We start from the raw sequence: 24,016 nt of genomic DNA, 5'->3' as shown, positions 1-24,016 counted from the left end.
GAATAATCACCACACTGATGAGAGAAGATCAGCACTGGGAAGGGAGCTCCTTCTGCAAGAGCCCTGCCCTGGAAAACATTTCCATGATCCACATTTCTGTTACTCCACCTCTCAACCCCCTTCCCTTGTTTTTAGGGAGCAAAGAATAATGCCTGAACTCACCCGTCTTTCCTCAAAAATCAGCGTTTTGCAATGCACCTCAAATGACAAAGGAGGTCACAAGTGAAACTTCCCCAAGTTGGTGTTATATTTTGAAGGCAAATGAGTTTATAAAATCCTCATTCAAAAGATAAAAGGCCAATAGTCCTTTTTCCAAGCCCTTCTCTCCACACAGAAATTCACCACTTTAATTACTCCACTTTTAAGTCTACAAAAAGGCAGAAATTCCTAGTTCAGTAAAAGGCTTTCCTCAGAGTCAGTTTATTCTTGGTTCATTTAAATTAATCTGAAATAATCTATCTTTAAACCTCATCAAGAGCATGTTATCTTTTATAAGGGCTTAAGAGCTTTAAGATCATGCTGCCAGTAAAAGGACAGGCAAAAAAGCTTGAAGGCTAGGGGGAAAAAGACAGTTTTGAAGATTTTTATAGGAGTATAATCTCTAAAAATAGTCTTTTGATAAGTTATCTTGAAGTATGAATTTAAAGCAAAAATGGAGGAAAAGCACCCTCCTGGGGGTGTGATAATCTCTGCTGGATCATCTTATCAGCAGATAGCAAGAACTTCATGTTTGCTAAATGTGTGTCAGAATTTTTCATGGATTTTTACCTGGTCATCAGCCTTTGCTACTTCAGCAGGTGAACTGCCATCGAGTTTTCTAGGCTACAAAAATCACTAAAAATACTGAAGTCAAAATATTGCACATGTTACATGTTACCATCATCATCAACCAGCAGCAATAGTCTAAAATACACAAAAACCCTAAAAGAAGCACAAAAATCACTTACTTCTGCTCTCCAGAGAAACTGATGCTGCTGATAACTGACACAAATATATTCAGTGAATATTACTATTATCATTATCTGATACATTCCTTCATGCAAATTGAAGATTCTAAAACCCCAAGGTTTATTTTTGCATGAGCAGACGCATGGGAAAGAAATTGAAGCAACAGTTTAATTCATAAACAGTTTGGGATTTTTCAGACATTCCCTAAGTGACTTTTTTCCCTCGGGAGTTATTTCTGAACAAGCAACATAAAGCTTAAATGCTGTCAAATGCCAAAGGATGTTCCCTTCTAAACAAATGCTAATTAAATTAGTAGCAAAGGTAATTACATTGACCTTAAATTCTGGATGTATTAAGCCACATTCAAATGGAAACAATTAATATTCAGTGTCATGTCTTTCTGTACTGACATATTAACATCTAATTCTTAATGGTGTACAGTTATTAAATTAAGGATCTGTAATGTACTGACCATGTCCTTGATCTCTGTTTGTGCAGCTCCTTGAGCAATTGACTGTGTCACTCCCAGTGCCAGGTGCCCCCATCCCACAGGTGACACAGGACAGGCCTGCAGGTCAGTGCAGGATTTGGTGCCACGGCTCTGTCCTTCTAAAATAAGCTCAGGTGAGTTAAAATTGATCCCAGAGAATTTCATTTAAAACAGTGTCCTTCACACAGCTTAAAGGAACCTTTGGGTCATCCCTTCCAGGAGTTACCAACTGTCACAAGGATGCCACCCTTGTCCTTCCAACACCTCCATAGCAGCAGGACTTGGGAAAGGAACCAGGGAAAGAACATCAGGAGCTGGAGGGACAGGACAAGGGGGAATGGCTTCCCACTGCCAGAGGCAGGGTTAGATGGGATACTGGGAAGAAATTGTTTCCTGTTCTCCTTGGAGGAAGAACAAGGGCAGCACAAACCTCCGTTCAGATTTAGTCAAATCACAACCTCCAACATGCCACCACTCATGGCAATGACAGCAATAAAAAACCTACTGAAAATAGAGTAGAACAGTCTTAAAAGGCCATTCTTTGGCCTTTGTCCTGTGCCTGACAACTGTCCCCTGCCAGCTGGGGGGGGGGGGTTGGTTTGTGACACCGGCTCCTCCCAAAGCAGCCCCGTCCCTCATGTGGAAACAATGCCCAGCCTCTTGGCAGGGCTGCATCTCGGGCAGCAGCAGCGCTGAACCCTTCCCTCGTGGCCAGGGCACCCGGGGCTCCTATGGGGACTGATGGCTGACAACGTGTCGAGTTCCAGGTTTGTCGACGCACAGTCTATTTTTAGTTGATTCATTTTTAATTTGCCTTCTGTACTACCCTTACTGCTGCAAGATCCCTGGACTGCATTTCCCGTTGCAGTGCTCACCCCTGTCCCACTGCACCTCACCCCCAGGAGCATGCAGTTATGCATATATTATATATTATGTTATATTTTGGTGTACACAGGAGTCACTAAGATCACAGCTTTGGTCCCTCTGTGCTCTGCCCTGGGCTCTGACGCTGGAATGATGACATAAAAAAACCTGCACAACTGAGATATTTCAAAGTATTATCCTCTAGCCTCCCCAAAGTAGTTAATATGCTTTAAAATGTCAATAAATGAATTTTCTCCTACTAAAATTAAAAGTTTTGGATGGTTCTCTCCAGATTGGTCAATAATACTGACAGAAGGAGCTATTTTTGGAGCTCTTCACTGACTTCAATGAACATTACAGGAGAGCCTGGGCCTTAAACCACAACGATTTCTAGTCACTGACAAATCATTGATTTCCTCACTCTTCTGGCTGTGAGGAAGAGTTCTCCCCATCCATCCAGGTATATCCACCAAGCTCCTCCCAACATTATCTCACCACAGCAATATCCACCCATGGCACAACATTCAGTGCCATTCCTAAAATGACAGCTCCCAGACACAGGGAAGAAGCCTATGATCCCATCATTTAAGCAGCCTCATCTTTAAATGCCGCACCTGGAAATGCATTTTAAAATTTAGCATGAGATAATATTAACAAATTTGCAGTATTGCACTTATCCCTTATTTAAAAGGCTTAAGATATATCCCTTTCTCCTTGTATAAACCAATTCAAGTTATATAATGTATGTGGATTTACTTTGCCCCGGTTCCAGCTGGCAATATATTGCTAAGCCAAGGCTGTACAATTGCAATTTGGCAGAAAACAGGTCAGGATTTTATTACACATCAAAACTCTCAAACTGTTCTGAATGTTTCAAATTAAAAAGGCAAATAGAAAATAACCCTTGTGTCAGAGTGATCCTATTCCATTACCTTGCTCATAAATTTATATTGGGGATACATTTTATTAGTTTTTTTGCTGCTTTTCCCCATCTGTACGTGCAGTTTGTTGTGACAAATCCTGGGACAAAGCAAGGGTGGGAGTGCACGGATACAGGAGGAGGGGGCACTGGGCCACTCCTGCCCCACCCAGCCACGGGAAGGGCTCCAGCTCAGATCCTACAGGGAAAAGGCAGCTTCAGGTGAAGAAGGAGCAGGAAGACAAAGAATGATGCGGGAAAAGCCTTACAGGTGGTGGGCTGAAGGTTTGGTGATCCTGGCAGGACACTGGGCTGTGACCCAGGCAAACGTGTGGCTCCCCAAGCTCATTAACAACGAGCTCATCTCTGAGCAAAGATCTCCCTGCCAGCAACCCGAGGGACATCGCTGCCCTTTCAGTGCCATGTCCTTGGAACCAAAGCATGTGGAATGTCAGACTGCTCATTCCCCCTGCAGCTCCAGGGCAGCCCTTGCTAACCCAGTAGATCCATGAATTTCCAGCCTTGTCCTTCCCTGGCACACGGGGTCAGTGCTGCCTGTGAGCCGTGGTCGTGGCTGCTTTGGGCAGATTCACTTTGCCTTGTGCCACCCCACTGCTCAGCCACTTCCTGCCCTGCCCTAATCCTCTCAGCATTATATTTTTAGCATAATTACAGCTGTTCACTAATTTGCTGCTAACAGATGATTCCAAGTTCATTGAAGGAGATACCAGAACTACAAAGAGCCTCTTTGACTCTCCACTGCCAATTTTAACAAATATTAAGGAGTCTTTAATAAGTCATGTTAGTACTGAAATCAAGCTGCATATTGGCTCTTTTGGGAAAAATATCTTCATAACAACATAGACCTGAAACTAATTATAGATCTTAAATGATGGGACTGTCTTTCACCAAACAAGACATCCCAATATAAGCATGTCCCAATATAAGCTCCTATTGTCTCTGAACTCTCCTTTCTCCACCCTTCTACCTGTGTAATGTCACAGTGTTGTGTGCCTCAATTTCATAAACAGCAGCTGCTCCAGGAAAAAAAAACATCATTTCCTTCCTTATTAAATCTCCTTCCCAACTTGTCTTCTGGATTTTTAAACAGCCTATTACTGAATGATCCCTCTACACCTTTTGATACCGATACATCCTGAGCCTGAGACTGCTCCCCTGCCACATCTGTACATTGACTTTTTTAAGGAGAAAACCAGGACCTTTTCCTTTCCTCAATCCATTGCAAAGCTGATCATCTAATCTTAAAGTTTAATGCAAGCATATAAACCCTGGAATGCTGTCATTCCTGGCTCAGAGGCAGTGGGATGTGTTATGGGTGGCACCCCAGGGGTGGGTACACAGGGTTTTGGGAAGGAAGGGAGACAGGGCTGGGAGCAGACAGAGGCAGGCACACGAAGCAGCTGGAGGAGCAGCCCCTGGAGAGGGTCTGCAGGGGAAGGGCAGGATGGAGTGGTGAGCATGAACTGCTGACCACTCACTTTGTCTCCTCTGGTTAACAGAGAGTGCTTTCCTCCAAGGACACAGTGATGCCCCCAATCCCATCACTCAGTGGTGTTTTTAGGGCAAGGGAGGTATTTTTTAGCCTGAAATGAGGCAGAACTCCCCAGGGAGAAGAGGAAGTAGGCAGCACCTCTGTCTGTGCAGCTGCACAACCCACACCTGAGGCTGCCCACCCAGCCCACGCCCTGGGCAGCATCCCAGTGTAATTCCAGGTACTGCCATGGCTCCTTGGCTTCAGGGAAGAGCATTTACAACTCCCCCTGCCATTAACATGCTTGGAAGAGTAAGGGTAGCTCAAGCCTGTCTAAACAGTTGTCATTTATTAAGTTATGTTTTATGGCACCAGCTCTACTGCTGCAAGGAATTAGTCATTTATTTAGTTCTGACATTTCCTCTCCTGTCATTAAATTCAGTCTTCTGTATAATACAGAGAAAATAAAACAATTCCCCCATAGCTACTCAAACTTTATGTGTAACAATTCTCTGAATAAGATGATGATTGTGTGGGCTGAAATCTCACAGAACTGCAGTGGGACTCAGGATCATTTCCAGATAACTTTAAAAATCCTGTTAAAATTCATCCATATTTTTTATTTGTGTCTCCTGACATGTGACAACTCATTGCACACAAATCAATGAATTTTCATTGCCACAAATGCATTTCCCCAGCACATCCTTGCACACAGGGCCTGATCCCTGCTCCCTCCCTGCTGGGTATGGATTGCTGCCATGCACAAGGACCTGTCAACAATCTTGGTACACACAAGGCAGACTTGCATGTTCTTGGGGTTTTGTGACTCAGTAAAACACACTTTGCTGCAGAATCTGCCATTTCCTGCTGGCACAGGGAAAGGTGCTGGGCATTCCCAGTGTGAGGAGTGAGCCAGCTGCTGGACAAGTTAAGCTAAGGACAAGGAGCAGGAATTCATGGACTGTCCTTAAGGGATGGCTTTATTGCTGCTTCACAGAACTATTTGCTCCACATCCAGGAAACATTCTCTCCTCAGTTTGCTTCCCTCCATGGAGGGAAGCCAGGACTGCTGGAGGTGAGAATGGCTGCTGGGAGCTGGGCAGGGCAGCTCAGCTCCCTCAGGGATGGGCCCTGGACACTGAAATCAGTGACTCCAGAGATCCCAGCTCTTGAGGGCACTCATCAGCCACAGTCAGGACTGAAACTCAGCTCCTACTTTGAATTACAGAAATAAAACCTCAAACATTTTTCTCTGTTTCCATATCCCAAGATTAAACACACTGCAATTCAATAAAGCAAATGCTGAGGAAATAAATTCTCCTCTCTAAACACGAGTGTAAGGAACTGAGGATGACAACAAAGTTGTTGATCATCTAACAAACTAAGGCAGAACCATGTGTACATTTAGCAAAATAATTAGCTCAAGATGCAGGAATGCTAAACAAAGTCAGGCTTCACTGCATTGATCCATCAGAGCTCTTGCCTTCAAACTGGACCTGGCACAATGCAGTCCTGGCACAGTGGGAACAATTAATCATGGGAAGTCAGATGATAGAGACTTTTCTATCCCTATCCAACAGCTCACAGATTTAAATATATTTGACTAGTGAGATATTTTCCCATCTCCTCAGTTTCTGTCATTTCCAGGTACAGGTCCTCTTGCTTTTGTTTTATAGAGAAGGAAGAGATCTGCTGTACCTGCTGATTTTCTTGGCATATATCCTCCATGTTCAGAGCAGGGGCTGCGGCAGAGGGGCTTTTGAGAGTTACCCTTTGTTTTCAAATGCAGATCCACTCACGTTTATCCCACTGAATTGTAATTTGAAGTGTACTATTCTGCATATGGCACTCTGATTCTTTGTTCTAGTTTCCCGAAAGCAAAAGGATTTGACAAGGGGCCAAAAGAGGAAGAAATGTCTGAGCGAGTTCCAGCTGCACCTCAAGAGCGCCTGCTTTGCTTTAGGAAGCTCCTGGTCTCCATGGTTACAGAGGAGTTGAAAAATAACAATCAAATGTTACCTGAAATGCTCCCATCCAGCATGAAAAATAACCCTGCTCAGGATGCCCCGTGCTGACAGCCCACTGGAGCATGACCCCACATCCTGCACATCCTGCCCCGGGGGCTGGCTCCAGCCCTCTGCACGGGGTGCTGCTGGACATTCCCTTGGCTCCTGCTGGACATTCCCCTTGCTCCGGGCACACCCAGCCAGGAGCTGCCCAGCACCCCAGGCCCAGCCCCACGGGCCAGCCCAGACAAGGCACCCCTCACCCAGGGGCAAAAAGTGCCATGAGCTGGGGCAGCAGTGGGAAAGCTCCAGTCACACCCTGTGCCAGACCCAGCCCTGGAGGCTGAGAGCTGCTCATTAGGCTGAGCACACAGAAGGCAAAGACGCCTGGAGAGCAAAGCCACCCCGCAGCTCCTCCGATACAGATGGCATTTGTTTCATTTATAAAAGGGCAAAGAACAGAGTCTCTGATTCACATTAAAAAAAATCCCAAAGAACCAAATTCCAAAACCCAGACCAAATCCCCAAACATTTCAGAGAGCCCAATTCTCCCCACGCTGCTCTCCTGGCTGTCCTGGAGCAGCAGGAGCTGTGATGGAGCCAGGGAAGGGAGGGACACCCACGGTGGGAAGGGCTGACCCTGCACACCCGGTTTGACTCAAAGCCCATCTCTACTGCCACGTGTTCAAGATTCTCTGGCTCCTCCTGCCTACACCCGGGGTGAGGATGAGCAAGGGACAAGTGTCCCCAGGGTGGAGGGGCACTGACTTCACGTGTGCCACCAAGGAGAGCTCACTCATCTCTGGCTTCTAAAGATGCTGACTGCTTTAGCAGATGATTTCTGTTTTCCTACTATCCCTGCTGATCAACAAGTGTAATGAATCTTGACAACACAATAAATTCACCAGTGAGAAGTGACATTCACCAGTGAAAAGTGACATATGCCAGGGCTGCCACATGGAGAGGCCATGAAGGCAGCCCAGTGACAAAAAGAAAACAAAACCAGTTTTTGCCTACAGTGCAGAATAGCAAAAAAAAAAAGGGGAGCCACACGAGAGATGGAGGAGAAAAATTCCAAACAAATTCTGACCCCAGAGAACATATGCTTTCAAGAAGTCTTACAAACCTGACACCCCTAAGCATCTCCAAATAGGTTTATTAAATACACTGAAGTTTAAGCTGTCCCCTAGAAACCAAAGGATCCATTTCAGTCTGGAGGAGCTGAGTGTTACTCAGACACTGACAGGCAAGTACAACTCCCAAAGAGCACGAGGCACCAGCGTGACACCTCAGCTGTGACAAATCTGCTCTGCAGACACTCAGGGTCCCTGCCAGCACTGGCAGCAGAGACCCGTGACAGTGACAGAACCCGGGTGTGCAAGTCCAGAGCTGGATCCACCCTCCATGTCTGAGTGATTAATTAAACTTTACAGGTGTCTGTCTAGCAGCTATTTAGTTATTGTGCCCAGCTCCATACTGGTGTTTGTGTGGCTCAGGGGGCCAAGTTAAACCCAAGAGGTTTCTGTCCAATCCTTCCCCGCTGCTGCTGCCACCCCTTGGTCCCTTCCCGCTGCCTCTGAGTCCCCCAGGCCCGGGTGTGCCCAGGTGTGCCCAGGTGTGCCCAGGTGTGCCAGGCCCAGCGTTCAGCAGAGAGGCTGCAGTTGCTGAATGGATACATGATCTGGAGAGGTTGCCAGCTTTTGCCAAACAAAGCTTTGTGTGTAATTCTGGGTAGCTCAGGAGCTGCCTGGATAGAAAAGCCTTTGGCAGAAGGGTCAGATCCATATCAGATGGGCAGCCCAGGGCTCCCTCAGCCCCTGAGCTTCCCCATAATACTCTGGATTGGTCTTGGCAAGGTCTCCAGCAATCTCTGTTCCTTTTTTCTTCTTTATTTCTTTAGGCTTAAGAAAAAGCTGCTGCCGATGCATTCAGCAAAGCCCTGTCAGCCAGCCTGCCTTGCTGTGGAATATTAGCAAACAGGCACTTATGGTAACACAGCCAAGTTTAACAAGATCTCCACTTATTATCCAGTCATTTTTGGTGGGAGAATATGGCACTGCTGTCAGATCCATCTGTTCAGTGCACAGCCCATGCATAGAAATCACCTCGTCTCACACATGGGGAAAGATTGGGGAGAAATCTCAAGGTAAGAGTGAAAGATTAATTAAAGATCTGTTAATAAATAGTGAGAACTCAATTAAGATAACTGACAGTCTGAGAGCAGCCAGGGTTTGTTCTGGTGTGGAGAGGGTGAAACTTCTGTCTCTCTGGCCCAACACAAATAGGATTTGTTGCAGCCTGCACAGATCAAATGCTATCCACAGCTTGGATCATCACAAAGTGATACAGACAGGAGGCACAAGAGCATTGCTGGGAAAAGCCATGGAAGGAAAGCCTCTAAGAATGTATCAATTTTAACTTTTTTTTTTTCAAAAAACAACAAATTAACCTGATCGCTTGCCACAAAAAACGCTGCTGGTGTAGCTGAGTTACTTCCTTGGAAGAAGTGGAAATGGAATGAAAAAGCTAACAAATGCTAGAGAAGCTTCAAGGGACAAATATATATCCCTAGCAATATTCCATTATTGTTTATCCTTTTACATCTAAGAGGTTGAAGGAAAGGTGGTTGGCAAGAGAACAGCTGCTGGAATGATTTCCTCAACAAAAGCAGGAGGCTGCCATTGGATTCTGCTGGGGGTGGAAACTGTGAGCTCCGAGGGGTTGTGTTCCTGTCCGTCCTGCAGAGGAGATGCCTCAGGAAAAGTAACTGAGAAATCCAAACTGGATATCATATTCCAGTTCTCACCAGTCAATCAATAATGGTTTGACTAACTCTAAAACCATTCCAATAAAAAATGAATATAAATCCATACAGCAACTGCAGCCTCTGGACTGTTGAGCCTGGGAAGGCTTTGGTGGATCAGCACCCCAGGACTGCCATCACTCCCCACAATTCTTTCACTTGATAACAAATGAAAATATATGGGATGCATATGACCAGCAACTCAGAATTTTGGTCTAATTTAGATTATTATATGCCTCAAACAAAATACGTGGAGTTACTCCTTGTTCAAAGCTTCCCATCAGAGCAGCACTGGACCTTGCTGTGTGAATTCCTCCTGCTGAGCTTTCAGCATCTCCATTATGTGCAGCAGGAGGTGCTGCCAAAACCATCCCAGAGAGAGGAACCATTTCCTCTGGCTCTGGACTGAATCCCTCTGCACCATTCCCAGCACAGACCTAGAGCAGAGCAGGGCCTGCTGGCCTGATGATGGATGAGCCTGAGTTACTGGCCAAAGAAACACCTCCTTTCAGTCAAAACAAGGGCTTTTCTGCAAGGAAATCAAAGGGACAATTCCTGGACACGTGTGCATCAGCCCTTTTCCCTCACTCCTGTTGTCAGTCCAGCAGCATTCCTGCTGCAAGGCTGGCTCAGCTCTCTGCCTGGAGCAGGGGCCAGAGGAGGATTCATCTTTCCAATAAAAAACTATACTGATTGGTAAACCTTGGTTTCTCTCATGAAAGCACATATTGGTTTCAGGAAATGCTGAAAGATGAAATCCTCTGCAGTCTTCTCTCTCAGCTTGGATGGGGAAGGATGCCACTGCAACCAGGGCCTCATAGTTTCCAAACCAAACTTCCATCTCTGGTGCCTTCGGAACAGCTTTAGATGGACCAAGTCTGGACAAGCAGGCAAGAAACAGACCCCACCCCAGAACATGCCTGGGGAAACTCCACCCACTGCACCAGTTACACTGGATGCACACTGTCTAAAGCACCCAAATTTAGCACTCAGTTGTGTTGCCTCATCCTGTTGAACTCTGCACTGCAAGAGGATACTCTCAGATGCAGCTGAATTTTCATGTTACTGAAAAAATGTTACCAGCACTGGAAATAAGAAAGTCAAATTAACATGACTTGCAGCACTCTGCAGCTCTCCATATTCTGTTCTCTGAGCAGCATTCATTTGCAGAACTCCACTGAATTTAAAAGTATCACTTCAGACAAACACATCTTTAACTGAAATAAGATTTTGACTATAAATGTTTAAGATGTGAAACACTAAATTAAAGAATCCACTTTAAAGAGCTTGTAAGTTAAAGAGTGCTTGAAAACTCATCACAAATCAATCATCTATTTCCAGACATCTGTTTCACTTAAAAATGTGCTTCCTTAAGTCTATTACTCCTTAAAATGGGATCATGTAAGTACTGTCTGACTGCACTGGCGAGCTGAAGTCTCCCCCCAGCTGTACTTTATCACCCACCCAAGCCACGCCACTGAGCAGGGCTGGAGCAGCTCCGGGAGTCGCTGCCACACCGGGGCCTTGGAGCGCGTCTGACTCGGTGCCCCAGCCCAGCACTGGGCCTAACAGACACTGCAAATCCCACACAGGCTGCAGCAATGTCTGATCCCAGCTCGGGGCTTCTCCAGGAATCGTCTGCTCCTCACGCCACCGCACAGAGCAGTGCACCCAGCGAGGTGGTTCCTCAAGGAAGGAGGTCACAGCCCTCCCTCACAGGTACAGGGCTGTCCCACACCCAAAGTTTTGGGCTGTCAGACACCAGCGTTCCCACCCCTGGTGTCACTTTGTACATGGCTGCATTCCCTGTGTGCTGGGATCAGAGAACAGTGGAGTTTGGAAGAGACCTCACTGGTTTGAATATAAAGGAACTATTTCTGTGTTGTTATGAAATCTGACATGGAAGTTCACATTTTTTTTAAATGCACCCACCAGGAAAAAATGGGATTTATCTTTATTTGCAAGTGCCCAGCCAAGCAACCAGTGAAATTCAGGCCATTCAGAACCTCAATCTCCCTTTTCACCATCCTTTCCTGTGTTTTCACTGCACACACACACGGAACCAAAGCAGCAAATCCACGTGGCTCCACCTGCAGAGAGGCTGACGAGCTCCTCAGGCTGGAGCTGGACCCTCCAAACACTGCTGGGACTGCAGCACTGCCAGGGCAAAGACAAGGCTCTGCTGCAGGGGGTTTTCACGTTAGAACCCCAACTGTTCCTAAGGCAAGGACTAACAAAGCCCTGCACCAGCTACAGCGGCTCTCCCTCCCCTCCACAGCCCCCCGTACACACAAACAGCCACGTCCATCTGCCAGGCCAGCCCTGGGAGCAGAGACAAGGGAGGGCCAGGTAACTCAGCTGCACCTGGACTGCAAACTCTCCTGCTTTGGTCCATAGCTAGACTAAACTCACATGCAAAAGAAGGTATTTCCACTTCCATGGCTTTCTACACACACAGAATTCCACCTCAACTAGGCCAGCCAGGCACTGCGCATTTTAATTTCTTTCTGTCTCAACCAACACAGGACTTCGAAAGATAATCTCTGGTAGAAATTCAATTTATTTCTCCTCCTGCACATCTAAGCAGATCTGTAATCAGTGTAATCACTGTGCCACTGTCTCGTGTGTGACTAAGGGTCCTGCACATGATTTTCCCTGTTGCAAACACGAACAGCATTAAAATCTTATCAAAACAAATCCAAATGAGCATCAGTCCAAGATCAAAACTGACCCAGCATGCTCCTGGGTGAAAATGTGGCTGTTCTTTCATGAAATGTTTTATTCTTACATAGCTTAATCTTATTTAAGATGCGAATGGGAAACTCAGGATGAAAGTCCTCCCACCAAAGCATCAGCACAGGGGCTCCTGTGCCAGGAGTGAGGAATGTGGAATGGCTCCCTAACACCTGGAACATTCTGTACCACTGGTTAAAGCAGGGGCAGTTGATATTCCAGTAAACAATCATATAAATGTAACTGAAGACTCTTTCTGGTTTTGAATTAGAAAATACATAATTTCTCAAAAGTAATATTCCAAACCCATCTGTTCTCTGCAGATTCTTGAACAGCATAATTTATGCCTTCTTTCATAAATTAGCAAAGCAATTTAAGCCTGCTAACCCAGGATGCGAGCCACTAGCCTTTGGTAGGCAAAAGTAATTGTTTATTTTGCATTGGTACAGAGTCTGCACCAAAAAATGTCCTCACTAGATGGATTTTCAATAAGCTGCAGCCTCGTTCAGACAGTTTAATTAATTTTGGGAGAGGACTAAAATTGAATGGCCTTATAGATGTCTGAACTGCAGATTGCTGGTCTCTTCCACCCATATGTCTAAAACCCCTGGCTCTAAACAATGCTGCTTGGAATCCACACACCAGATGTTCCCAGAGTTTAAAGACTGAGTTCTGGAAGTGCTGAATTTCCAAACTCAGTGTCCTTTCAGTTTATGATCCAGGGCACAAAGCTGGACAAGGAGGCATCTGCAGTTTTCCCAAAGTGTCCCATTCCCACTGAGTTTCAGAGTTGCTGCACAGAGCATGTCACCTCCAGGCTGGATTTTCTGGGACCCCAAATCGCTGCTGCAGCACCACTTCACAGTGACACAAACATTTCTGACCCAGAGTGCCCCACACCAGCTTGGGGCTGGTATCACCAGTACTCACCAGTAACACCACATCACCCAGACACAGGAGGATCAGCAGTGTGGCTCAGGTATCCCAGGAAAGCTTCATGGCAGGAACATCCCTGCTGGAGCAGCTGGATTGGCAGCAGGTACATTTGTTTATATTGCTTCCACTCCATGAAAAAAAAGAAGCTTGTTCATTTAAACTAAAAACTGAAGAAATATGATACATTGATATATATGTATATATATATATGTAAAGATTATAGAAATCTTGAATAGATATAAAATCCATTGGAATTGAGACTATAACCTGGTACAGAATGCAGTAAATCTCCCTTAACATAATGGGTTTACAGCAAGTGACTTCACTGAAGAGTGACATCTGCCCATCTCCAGTTCACCTTAGCCTCCCAATTAGCACAGAGAAAACTATAAATTAATCAAATAAATGGTGCCTTTAGCTTTCTGTTCCATCTTTTGTCCTTGCCCTACATTTCTACTATTTGCAAGTTCCAGATTCAGAGCAATATGGAGAGTTCTAAGCAAAGGATAAATTACTGTTTATACCGACTCTGATCTGAAAAAGAAATTGAAATTTTGAGGTTTCAACATCTTTATACACTTATAGACCAGTTCCTAACCCTGTGAAACCTTGAGCACTTATTTAACAGTAGGCCCAGAGCAGCCCCCGAAGCTGTGGGGGTCTGACCCCTCCCTGTCCTGGCCCCAGGAGGAATCCTCACCTGCCTGTGCTGCAAGGACAGCACAGACTCAGCTCCTCTGCATCTCATCTTCTTCCTTGCAAGCTCTGAATGATCTCCATTTCTAGCAAATTGAGAGATGGTCAAATGATTATCTTGTAGACACCTGGTGCACTTGCTTTAATACAAAATACTAAATTTAATCCAAATGTATTACATGTGCAAAATAATATATGTGTTAAAACACGTGTTTAAGGACCAAATCCAATTCTAAATACAACCTATTGAAATGTAGGTTCTGCAGACTGAAACCTCCCTGTTTTACCATCACCTTTGCAAACAGACACAAGAATGGTCCTTCCTCAGTGCTCCATGTGCAGGCCCAAACTGCAGAGCCCTGGAGAGCAGCAATCAGTGGGAGTTGGCACAAGCACCCTCTGCCCTCTCACCTGTGCTACATCCCAACAAGGCTGGGAACTCCCTGAATCCTCTGACTCCAGTCCCTCCAGGCTCAGAGGCCCCAGCACTGAGAGCTGAGAAGGTTTGACACAGCCCAGTGCTACACCACCAAAACCAAACTGGTGCAAACAAAACAGAATTTGAATCTCAGTGAGAGGAGGGGAAAACCGCACAAGCACCAAGTCCAGTGAGACAGTAAAAACCACTGAGGCTGATGTGCCTTTGGCTCCAGCTACACTACAGAAACCCTGCCCTGCTCCACTAGCCAAATGCCACTGTCTCACAAAGAACTGTCCCCATCTGGATTAACTTCTAAAATTAAGAGGAGAGTATAAGAGATTATGTGTTAAAACAGTGCTGCAATAATCTATCCTGACCTCCTGCAAGCATCATACAATTTTCCTAAATTAATTCCAATTAAAGCAAGTTTTTTCACCTCCTGCAATGGAGATCTTCTCATTTGCTTCCTTACAAGGCACTTTTACTTGGCTTCAGCCACACCTCCCAAACTGCATCCTGGGTATGAGACAGAAATTCAGGTCCAAATCTTAAGGGATTAATCCAGTGTGTGGTTCCGTTCCTCCATGGAAAAATGCTTTTTGTTTAGAAAATCCACTGTTCTCTCCCAAGCGATAACACAGCCACTCTGTGTTAGAGCCTGAGTGGAACAGTCAGACTCAAACGTGGCTCCTGATCCACAAGGGAGACCAGAGCTCAGCTGCCATCTCCAGCCAAGAACCACCGTGTGAAATGAAGGATCTTCCCTTCCTGCATCTCCTGCCAAGACAGGTGTGTGCAGTCACTAACTGCTGCTGGACTCAGCACCAATCTATCTGCTGAATAGACCCTTTTCAGAAAACATGTAACCAAGTGCTTAAAAATCTATTTTAATGATGTTTTCAAGAATAATAATACTCTGCATTACAAAAGAAAGAGGTAAAAGGTACGTCTTTGACATATCAGAAAAACTTACAGCAAAGGCAAAGAATATCTTCCAACCAAAATAAAGCTATGTGTTCCCTACAGGGAAGCTTCAGGTGTCTGAGAATCTTTCACCCAATTCACTTTCAGCCTTCAAAGAAAAGGGTAAACAGTCAAAACAGTCTCTCTACCATGTCAGCTTTAAATATTCCACTGACTGTCGACAATTTAGCAATTACAAATATACAGAAAATAGATCTGCTGTACCAAAGCTACTCACACAACCAAAAGCAAAAATACATAACGAAAAAAGCAGAAATTAAGTGTTTTCATTCGTAAAAGCAGAATTACTCCCACATTCCACTCTGTCCCAAATCAGCATTCAACACAGTAACCAAAAAGGAAGACAACTGTTATCATATATTGTAGAGAGGGCAGAAGACAAATCTACACATGACTCACAATTTTGGACTAACCCTAATTCTACAAACCATTTGCTGTAGAATCACAGTTCATACATGAAAGCATGTAAAATTAATAATAACAATTCAGGACAAGTGATGCTAATGAAGGGTCGCTGCCTGTTGGGCAGAACAAGCCCCAGTCCAGCATTCCAGACACCACAGTGCTTTGGAGAATCCTCACAAAAGGCCAAAAGTGATCACCAAAAGTGTTTTTCCAAGCAGGAGGACAAGACACAAGGAAACCAGTATTGCCTTCAGTGCAATGTCAGGCTTTGGAGCACAGCATTACAGACACAGAATGCTACAAATGCACACACGGCCCCACACTCCGTCAGGTCTGGCCCAAAGGAAGGCAGTTCCTACTTCCCTCAGCTCTGACAGGAAGGGGCACGTTAAATCACCACTGATTCACGGGCACGAAACTGCATTCAGAAATAACTTAAACCCTCCTTACAGCTCCTCGCTAGCCCCGTTCCCTGCAGTGCAGCAGCCGGGAGCCCCGCGGCTGTACCTCGGCACAGCCTACAGCCTGAGCAAGAAGTACACCTCGGGCTGCTCCTGGGCGCCGGGCGGCAGGCGCAGGCCGGGCCCGTGCCCGCAGAGCCCCGGCCCGCAGAGCCCCTGCCCGCAGAGCCCGTGCCCGCAGAGCCCCTGCCCGCAGGGCCCGTGCCCGCAGAGCCCCTGCCCGCAGCCGCGCTGCAGGGCGGAGCAGGCGCCCTCCGGCGCTCCCCGGCGCTCCCCGGGGCAGCCGCGCAGGTAGCGGCCGATGCAGGAGCCGGTGGAGTGCCTGTTGGCGTGCGGGGGCCCCGCCGCCTTGTTCCGCAGCACCACCCCGCTGACACCGCTGCCGCCGCAGGGCCTGTGCTTGCCCGCCGCCTCCTGCCGCTCCCGGGCGCGGCTGGCGATGTTCCGCACCCGGCTCTGGCTCCGGGATGACAGCTTCCTCACCAGGGCCCGGGAGCAGTCCTCGTCCATCTGCCTGGAGCACAGGGACTCCCGGCTGTCCTCCTGCTCCAGGAGGAGCTTCCGCAGCTGCTCCGTCAGCGCGTCCGTCGAGTGCGGCCTCACGCCCTGCATGGCAGCCGCTTTCCTGTCCCTCAGGCCTGAGGAGATGAAGCTCCTGCTGATGTACTGATACTTACTCTCAAAGTTGCAGGAAATGTCCTCCGAGGTCAGGTCTCCCAGACTCTTGGACTTGCAGGGGCTGCTCTGCTGGATGGCCGGGTGTGGGGGGAACGGCAGAGCCCCCGGGAGCAGCGGGCAGGCTGAGCTGAGCTGGGGGGCACGCACTGCATCCTTGTGCTTCTCCGAGTGCTGCTGACACAAAAACCCAACATTCTCACACGTGGGGAAACGGAGCTGGCTCCCGGCAGTCCTGAAGTTCTTGGAGCAGTGCTGGGCAGCAGCACAGAGCCCGGCAGTGGTGCTGCTCCCTGAGGTCCTGTCACCACCCTGCCCAGGGTCCTGCTTCTGCCTCAGTCTCAGAGGAGAAGCCAGCTGGCTCATGTCCTCCCGTCTGTACTCACAGGCAGTGACCAGGAGGTCCTGGGAGTCCCCATCCACCTCTACCAGACTGCTGCTGTCCGAGTGCTCCCCAGTGACAGGGGGCCCCAGTGCCTCCTCAAAGATGAGGCCGCTGGAACCAAAAGAACTGGCACACTCAGGGGCTCCCCAGCTTGGTCCAGATTTTGTACCACAGTTCCTTTTGGGATTTGTGTTTAGCATAGAGAGGGATGAAGAACAAGGAGAGCCAGGCAAATTATTTTCTAGACTATTTAATCTTTCCTTGCACACTAATTCCCTGTGGCTGTTACATTCAGAAGCTGGAGATGCCTCGTGGATAATTGCGTACGTGGAATACTCTGCATCCTCCAGGCTGGAGAACATGGCTGTATCTGGAGTGGAGAATAAAGGGGATTTGCTGGATTTGGTGGGAGTGAAGTTGTGCCTACAGGGGCTGCTCAGGTCTGCAGCAAACACGTGTGGGAGTGCAGCCCCGAGCCTGTGGGTCTGGCTGCTGCTGCCATGGGGGCTGGAGACAGGGGGAAGGGGAGTTTGGTCATCTGTGCCATCAAACTGCCCAATGAGAGCAGACACAGCGCTGTCCAGCTCGCTCTCAGTCGAGAGAGAGACTTCATCAATGAGGTGAGAAATGTCACTGTCCTGCAGGGCCACTGTGGGGTGACAGTCAGGGCCCTCAGAGCACACAGCAGAAGTAGTATCAGTCAGGGAATGAGGTGCTGCAGTGCTTTTCCTCATATTGTATTTGTGATCCTCCACCTCTGCTTTCTGAGAAAGAGAAGTCCCCATGAGAGTGATTTTCCCTTCCTTAGACCCTTTTGTGTCATCTTCCTTTTTACTGTCTGCACCGCTTTTGTGGTGTGATTTTTCTGTGGGAAGTTCAGAGTCAGAGTCCTGCATTAGTGGGACAGCTCCATCAGAAAGATTATTCTCCTGATAGTCCATGAGGTGATTTGCTTGAGCTACGCCATTTGCAAAAAGCAAATGTTCAGGTTGCTCCTGTGGAGGTGGTACTAAAGAGTCAGCTGTAGAATCCCTCTGGTCATTCTCCTTCTGGAACTGAGATGCTAAATTTAAAGCATTTGCCTTTTGCTCCGAACATGGAAGAACCAATTCTTTCAAGCTCGTTTCCTTCCCATTTGTATTGTCATCACTGTTGGCTAAATTAAATGAGAAACATATTAGTGGCATAGAAGACTCTGCTCTGTCTATCAACAGCTATTTTGTCCTTAGACAGACAAATGGAGAACGCAAAATTAGGTACAGTTGTGACAGAACTTAATCATGGGGTTGTGCAGGTTTAGTACAAATTATCTGAGTGATATGAATAAATGGAAAAATACAACTGCAGGCACTTCATTGAAACTTCCTTGGAATGTCTATTACATCAAGCAGGTGATGTAATATTTGTTTTAAGTAATGTTAATGAGGTACCACATCATGGCTTGCACGTGGCATTACCTTCAGCTGTGTTCCTAGTCACATTTGTACTATAAAGAAGCGTGGCAATAAAGACAGAACAAAACAGCTCTGTTAAAACACACAACACTTGGAAACAAGATGCATGCTTCAAGCTGAGTCAAAAGCATCGAGTAGATGGGACTCCAGACTGCTTTACACATGTGGTTACTGCAAAGTGTTACAATACAAGGATTTCATTTGCATCTTCTACCAGCAAGCAGCATTCACAAGGGCAAGGGTTTGAATTCCTCAAAATACACATATTGGATGTTTTCTCCACCAAATCCTCTTGTCTTTCTATGCCAGATCTGAGCTCTGTGACTCACTCCCTTGGAGATTTAATTAAACAGGGACTAAAGAAGTAAACTTGGCATAACAGATACTGGTTTTAATGCTTGCTAGAAATCAGGTACTCTTGGAAGAAGCAAGGGGAGCCCTGACCATTCACTGGCAGCGATTGAACCCCTTGGTGGACTAGGAACTGCTGCTAATGAACATGGCATTAAATGCCCATCTCCAAAATCTGGACAGTTCCCAGGCTTTCCAGTGCTCCAAGAGAAGGGTGGAAGAGATGCACATTTCCTTGATTTGCAGATTTATTTTTTTCTATAAAGAATGGAGGACAAAACAGACAGCACCCTGTCCCCCTGGCATAATTGCGGAGCAGCAGAGACATGTTCAGCCAGAGCATTTTAGGAAGAAAGATCTCCTTGGGACAGCGTCTTCCATAGGGTATGAACCAAGCCTTACAGAGGCTCTAAGGGACAGGATCCACCCCTCTCACGGTTAAGAAGGGGCAGGATTCAACCTTGTGACAGCTTTTTAGCTCGCCTCCCAGGGCCTGTGCTTTTGGCAAAGGGTTCCTTTGCTGGAAGTGTGTAAGTTTCCTTGTCTGTAGCACCCTTGGGAAGAAACACGCAGGAAACTGTCACAGCTGCTGTGATGAATGGCTGAGCTGTATCATCTTCACATCTAATTCATGTGCCTGGTTTGCAGAGTAGACACCTTTCCAGGTGTCACCCATGTAAGGAGCTGATCAAATATTAAAGAGATGTGATTTAGCCCACTGACTCTTCCTTGAGTTGAATAAAACTACTTGCACAGAGGCTGCAGGACTAATCCTTTTGAACACACTATTTCAACTTGCTACACCAAAAGGAATTTTGGAAGCCTCTTACCAGATGTGTTTTCCTCTCCCTTGGCCTCCTGAGCAGCGTCCTCTGCTGGGCAGGGCAGCTCTACCATGAGGAATCTGTCCACGGGCATGGACGCAGGACGCGCCTGCAAACTCCGGTTCGGCCGCCGGACCACCCCTTCCTTGTCCTTCAGGTCTGTTGGCTCGGAGGTGCTGTCCTTCATCTCAGCAGCTTCCAGGAAGCCCATCTTGCTCTTCTTCCTGCCCTTGGCCGGGGCGCTGGCCGTGCGCCGCAGGATGCGCTCGCCGATGGAGCGTTTCCGCACGTGGTGCCCGCTGGCCTCGGCAGCGCCCGCCTTGGGCGCCTTGGAGAACAGCCCTCGGAGCCCGATCAGCTGCTTGCTCTGCAAGGACAACACCACCACGGTCTGGGCTGAGCTCACACTCACTCACAGGGAGCACGAGGCAAAGAGCTGCTCTCACAGTGCTTATGAGTGATGATGACAAAGTTCAAAACGCAGCAAAGCAAAAATTCACACCAAGCCACTCACATCTACTCTGACCAAGGAGCTCCCAGCACAGGTCTCCACGGATTCATGCATGCCTGGCTTTCTCCTCATTAGGATGGCAGCCTGGCACAGTTACAAGAGGGCTTTGCTCAGTCTCCTAATGGGAGCTGACAAGGCTCTAGCAAGTGCACGCAGTGACAGGCTGCACGTTAACGTGGAGGTTTATATGCATGGCTTTCATCAAAGCAAAATTCAGATGTTTCAGAGCCTGCATGGAGAGTGGTGCAAGTTTGGCAGTTGCAGATCATGCGACTGGGAACCACTGGGAAGTCTGTGCCCAGCAAGTGCAAAGTGCATGCTCATGAGCTCTACCTTTGTGGCTCCTAGAAAGTGCATTATTGTGTAACTGGGATTGAGGATTAAAGGGCTCCACTGAAAGGCAAAAAGAAATGCAAATCCATTTGGCTCATGTTTTCAAGACTGCCACACAAGCAAATAAAGTAACAGTGCATCAGCTGTAAATAGAACCACCCTACAGCAAAGCATCAAACTATTTATTAGTTATTAATGTAAGTGTCCCCCAGAAACTGACCAGATCTCCCTCATGGATGCAAACTCAGCCAATTAGAAACAGCAATGCAGCCCATCATTCATTCAGAGCAGCATCAGGTGAACAGACCCAGTGACAGAGATCAAATGCCAGTGGGTGTCCCCTGCTGCTCCTCTTGCCTCCCCTCTGAAGTTACTCTCTACTGGTTTTCTTGAGCATATTTGTTCTTACAAGAGCAGCAGCCAGATGGGCACCTGCAAACCCTCCCCAAGGAATGTGATTTCACAGATGTGCACATATCAATACATGTGATCCCAGCCAGTGATCTGATGGGATCAGGGAGGAGAAAGGAAGTGGAGCTGGGAGAAGATCTGGACAAGAGCAAACCTCAGCCCTGGGCCCTTCTCTCTGCTGTTCTCTCCCTGTTCCCCTGAGCTTGCTGTGGGTGCTGCACAGCTTTGTGTTCATGTTTGTCATGACATTCTCTGCATCCTCTCAGAAGGCACAAAGACCGAGGGCTGAGTGTCCTCTGCAACCTCAAACCTCACAAAGGTCAGGTTTTTGTGGATTTTTGTGTTTATCTTCATTTCTTAAATCACTGCAAAAGTGCTATTTTACTTTAGCATCCTGCTGAACATGGCCTTAATTTCTTTGTGCTGCTTATCTCCAAATGGAAACAGCTAAGGGAGGCAGCTGAAAACACAGAAAAAGCGCTGTGCTTTCACTTTCAATTTAAAAACCTTCTAAAATTAGCAAACTTGCAGAAAAGCAAAATTCATGCACTAAAACCTAAAATTAAATTACGTTAATCTAAATTAATTAAATTAGCTGCTAAAAATAGCTTGTCAAATGCCATGTTCTGGTGCAGTTACAGTTCTCAAGATCTACTTCCAAAATAAGACCATTTTAGCACACTAAAGGAATGTACCTCCTGTACCTAGACAAGATAATTGTTTGGTGCTAACAGTGAGAACATCTGTAAGTATGTGCACACCAAGAGTGGAGTCATGGTGTGGTGTAAGCCCCATACACACTCTGAGCCTCCTGGGCACTCCAACAAAAATCCTGAGAGGTTCTGGGGTACATTCAAATCCATTTTTATCAGAAGGAAGATGTAAATTTCCATCTGTACCTACCTTCCCATAGGTCTCATTAATGATTATATGAACAAATATGGAAGCTTCTGTCAGCCCCTCTAAATACACATGGCGATAGCCTGGGGAAACAGAAATAGAAATATTTCCACACAAACCACCACCAAGAACCAGCAGTTTGCATTTTATGCCCAGCTAGCAATGATTGCCTATAAAAGTGATGTATACACAGGAAGCCACCTTTTGCCTTTAGTAAACTTCTCTGGTGTTCTCACAGGTTTTCCAAGCCCCCATTATAAATTGCATTCAAGTTATAAAAAACACCAGCAGTAATTTCCAAAAGCACAGACAACCAAACTCCTTTGAGGAATGGTGCATAAAGCACCCTAAGAGAGCAGAAGAGTTGTCCAAGCTTCACATCAAGTCACAGAGATAAACATTTATAAAATCTATCATCTCGTGCTGGTAACATCCTCCTTGGGTTTGAAGGTGGATTTCCATGCCCAGGAGAACAGAGGGACTCACCAGGCACAAGGCTGCTGAAGGCCACAGTTCTCTGCCCCACAAAGTCTCTCCCGATGGGATCGTGGTCCCAAACCAGGAACCGCACCAGGGCGATTTCGGGCATGTGGATGGTGAAGGTGAGGGTCTCCTCCCAAACAGGATTGAACCCTGCCAGGCAAACAGGACACACTTTGGGAAACAAGTCCATGGCCAGTGCTTGCCTCAGTTCCCAAGAGGCACAAGACACAAGCAGCAGCAATGAAAATTCCACCATGTCAGTCACTAAATGTGACATATCTGCCCCTAGGACTGCTTTAAAAACAAAATGGGTCGGCCTGGGAGCCAGCAGGGATACCCAAGGCAAGCTGCTGCTTGGAGGCACTGAGATAGATACAGATACAGACATAGATAGATTTGGAACTTCTGCATAAAGGAGATTTAAGAACAATTCGGTTAAAAGACAATGTGGGGAACAACTCCTGCCCTTCACCTCTAACTTTTTTGTCTCCCCACACCAGAAATTCTGTCTGGGAAGCAGAAATAATTTGTTAAAATACAATCATTTGATTTCATCAGGTAAGATGCTTTGCAATTTAGAAAGCAATAACAGACACTGAATCATTTATAATTATTTCATATTTTACTCAAAGAAATCACTTAGATTATCTTACCATTGTCGTCCACCACCCTGGTCTGATCTTTACAGCAGTCAACAGGTAACCCAATAATCTCCACCTCAACAAAGGGATCTATTATCTGTTTTTCAAAAACACAGTATTTTAAAAACAAGCCAGTGATACGAATGAAGGTGAATTAAAAAAAAATTAATGGTGAGAGTTGATTTAAATTCATATGAGAACTCAAACCCCTTTGATTGACATGAATTTTCAGGCAGCACTATCATGGGAATTGGTTCCATGAAGTCCATGTTGATGTATTGTTTGTATCAAGAGCTATGGACAGCTGTCAGTAATTTTCATAAAAGTCACCTTTTAAAATACAAAACAAATCAGTTCTTAAACATCACGAGTAGGACACAGGCTGGGGGAAATGTAGTATTTAGTGACCAAAAGCTTGACAATATCTGAAATGCACTGGTATATTTGAATAAGGAGAAGGTATCACTCCAGGAGCTCCCGTGGAAGCATCTGCTGGGACCAGAGTATCTCACCTCTCCTCTGTCCCCCAGCATAGAGTCAGGAGGCTTGGGGAGCTGCTGGCCACTGATGATCTTCAGAATAAGCTGCTTCTTAGGACTGGCAGGAAGTGGATCAGCAGAGTAGGGGTTGAATGTGCCTAAAAGATGGCAAGAATGAGAGTGTAAGGAAAAAGACATGGACAATAATTATTACCCCCAAGACAAACACAGACAAATTCAGTCAGAAATAAGAAACTATGAGTATGGAGCAGCTGTTCAGTAATTTTAAAATTCTCATTCTCTTTCTTACACCCTTTTCTGAGCTGAGCAGCCCTTGTTTATGTGACTCCAAGACAGAGCTGGACCAAGCCCTGGATGGCCTTGCTCCTGGGCCACTGCAGAGCTTTTTAT

At 46.5% G+C, this 24,016-nt stretch overlaps 1 protein-coding gene across 4 annotated transcripts in view; it reads right to left on the bottom strand.

Annotated features, from left to right (window-relative positions):
- Nucleotides 1-15,209: 15,209 nt before the first annotated feature.
- Nucleotides 15,210-24,016, bottom strand: part of PLCH1 (phospholipase C eta 1) — a 58,579-nt gene continuing 49,772 nt past the window's right edge. For 2 of the 4 annotated variants that reach the window (XM_069024533.1, XM_069024534.1), the window contains 7 exons: nt 23,639-23,763; nt 23,139-23,223; nt 22,489-22,635; nt 22,006-22,085; nt 20,692-20,751; nt 19,854-20,214; nt 15,210-18,374 (listed from right to left, as the gene is read on the bottom strand). In XM_069024533.1, coding sequence (XP_068880634.1) covers nt 16,216-18,374; nt 19,854-20,214; nt 20,692-20,751; nt 22,006-22,085; nt 22,489-22,635; nt 23,139-23,223; nt 23,639-23,763 — 3,017 coding nt within the window. In that variant the 3' untranslated portion in view covers nt 15,210-16,215. The remainder of the gene's footprint in view (nt 18,375-19,853; nt 20,215-20,691; nt 20,752-22,005; nt 22,086-22,488; nt 22,636-23,138; nt 23,224-23,638; nt 23,764-24,016) is intronic. The other 2 variants (XM_069024535.1, XM_069024536.1) reach the window with 1 other exon arrangement.

Source organism: Aphelocoma coerulescens, chromosome 9 (genome assembly GCF_041296385.1).
Source record: "Aphelocoma coerulescens isolate FSJ_1873_10779 chromosome 9, UR_Acoe_1.0, whole genome shotgun sequence".
Lineage (NCBI taxonomy): Eukaryota > Metazoa > Chordata > Aves > Passeriformes > Corvidae > Aphelocoma > Aphelocoma coerulescens.
Note: the sequence above shows the minus strand (reverse complement) of the source record. Positions and strands in the feature narration are given on the sequence as shown.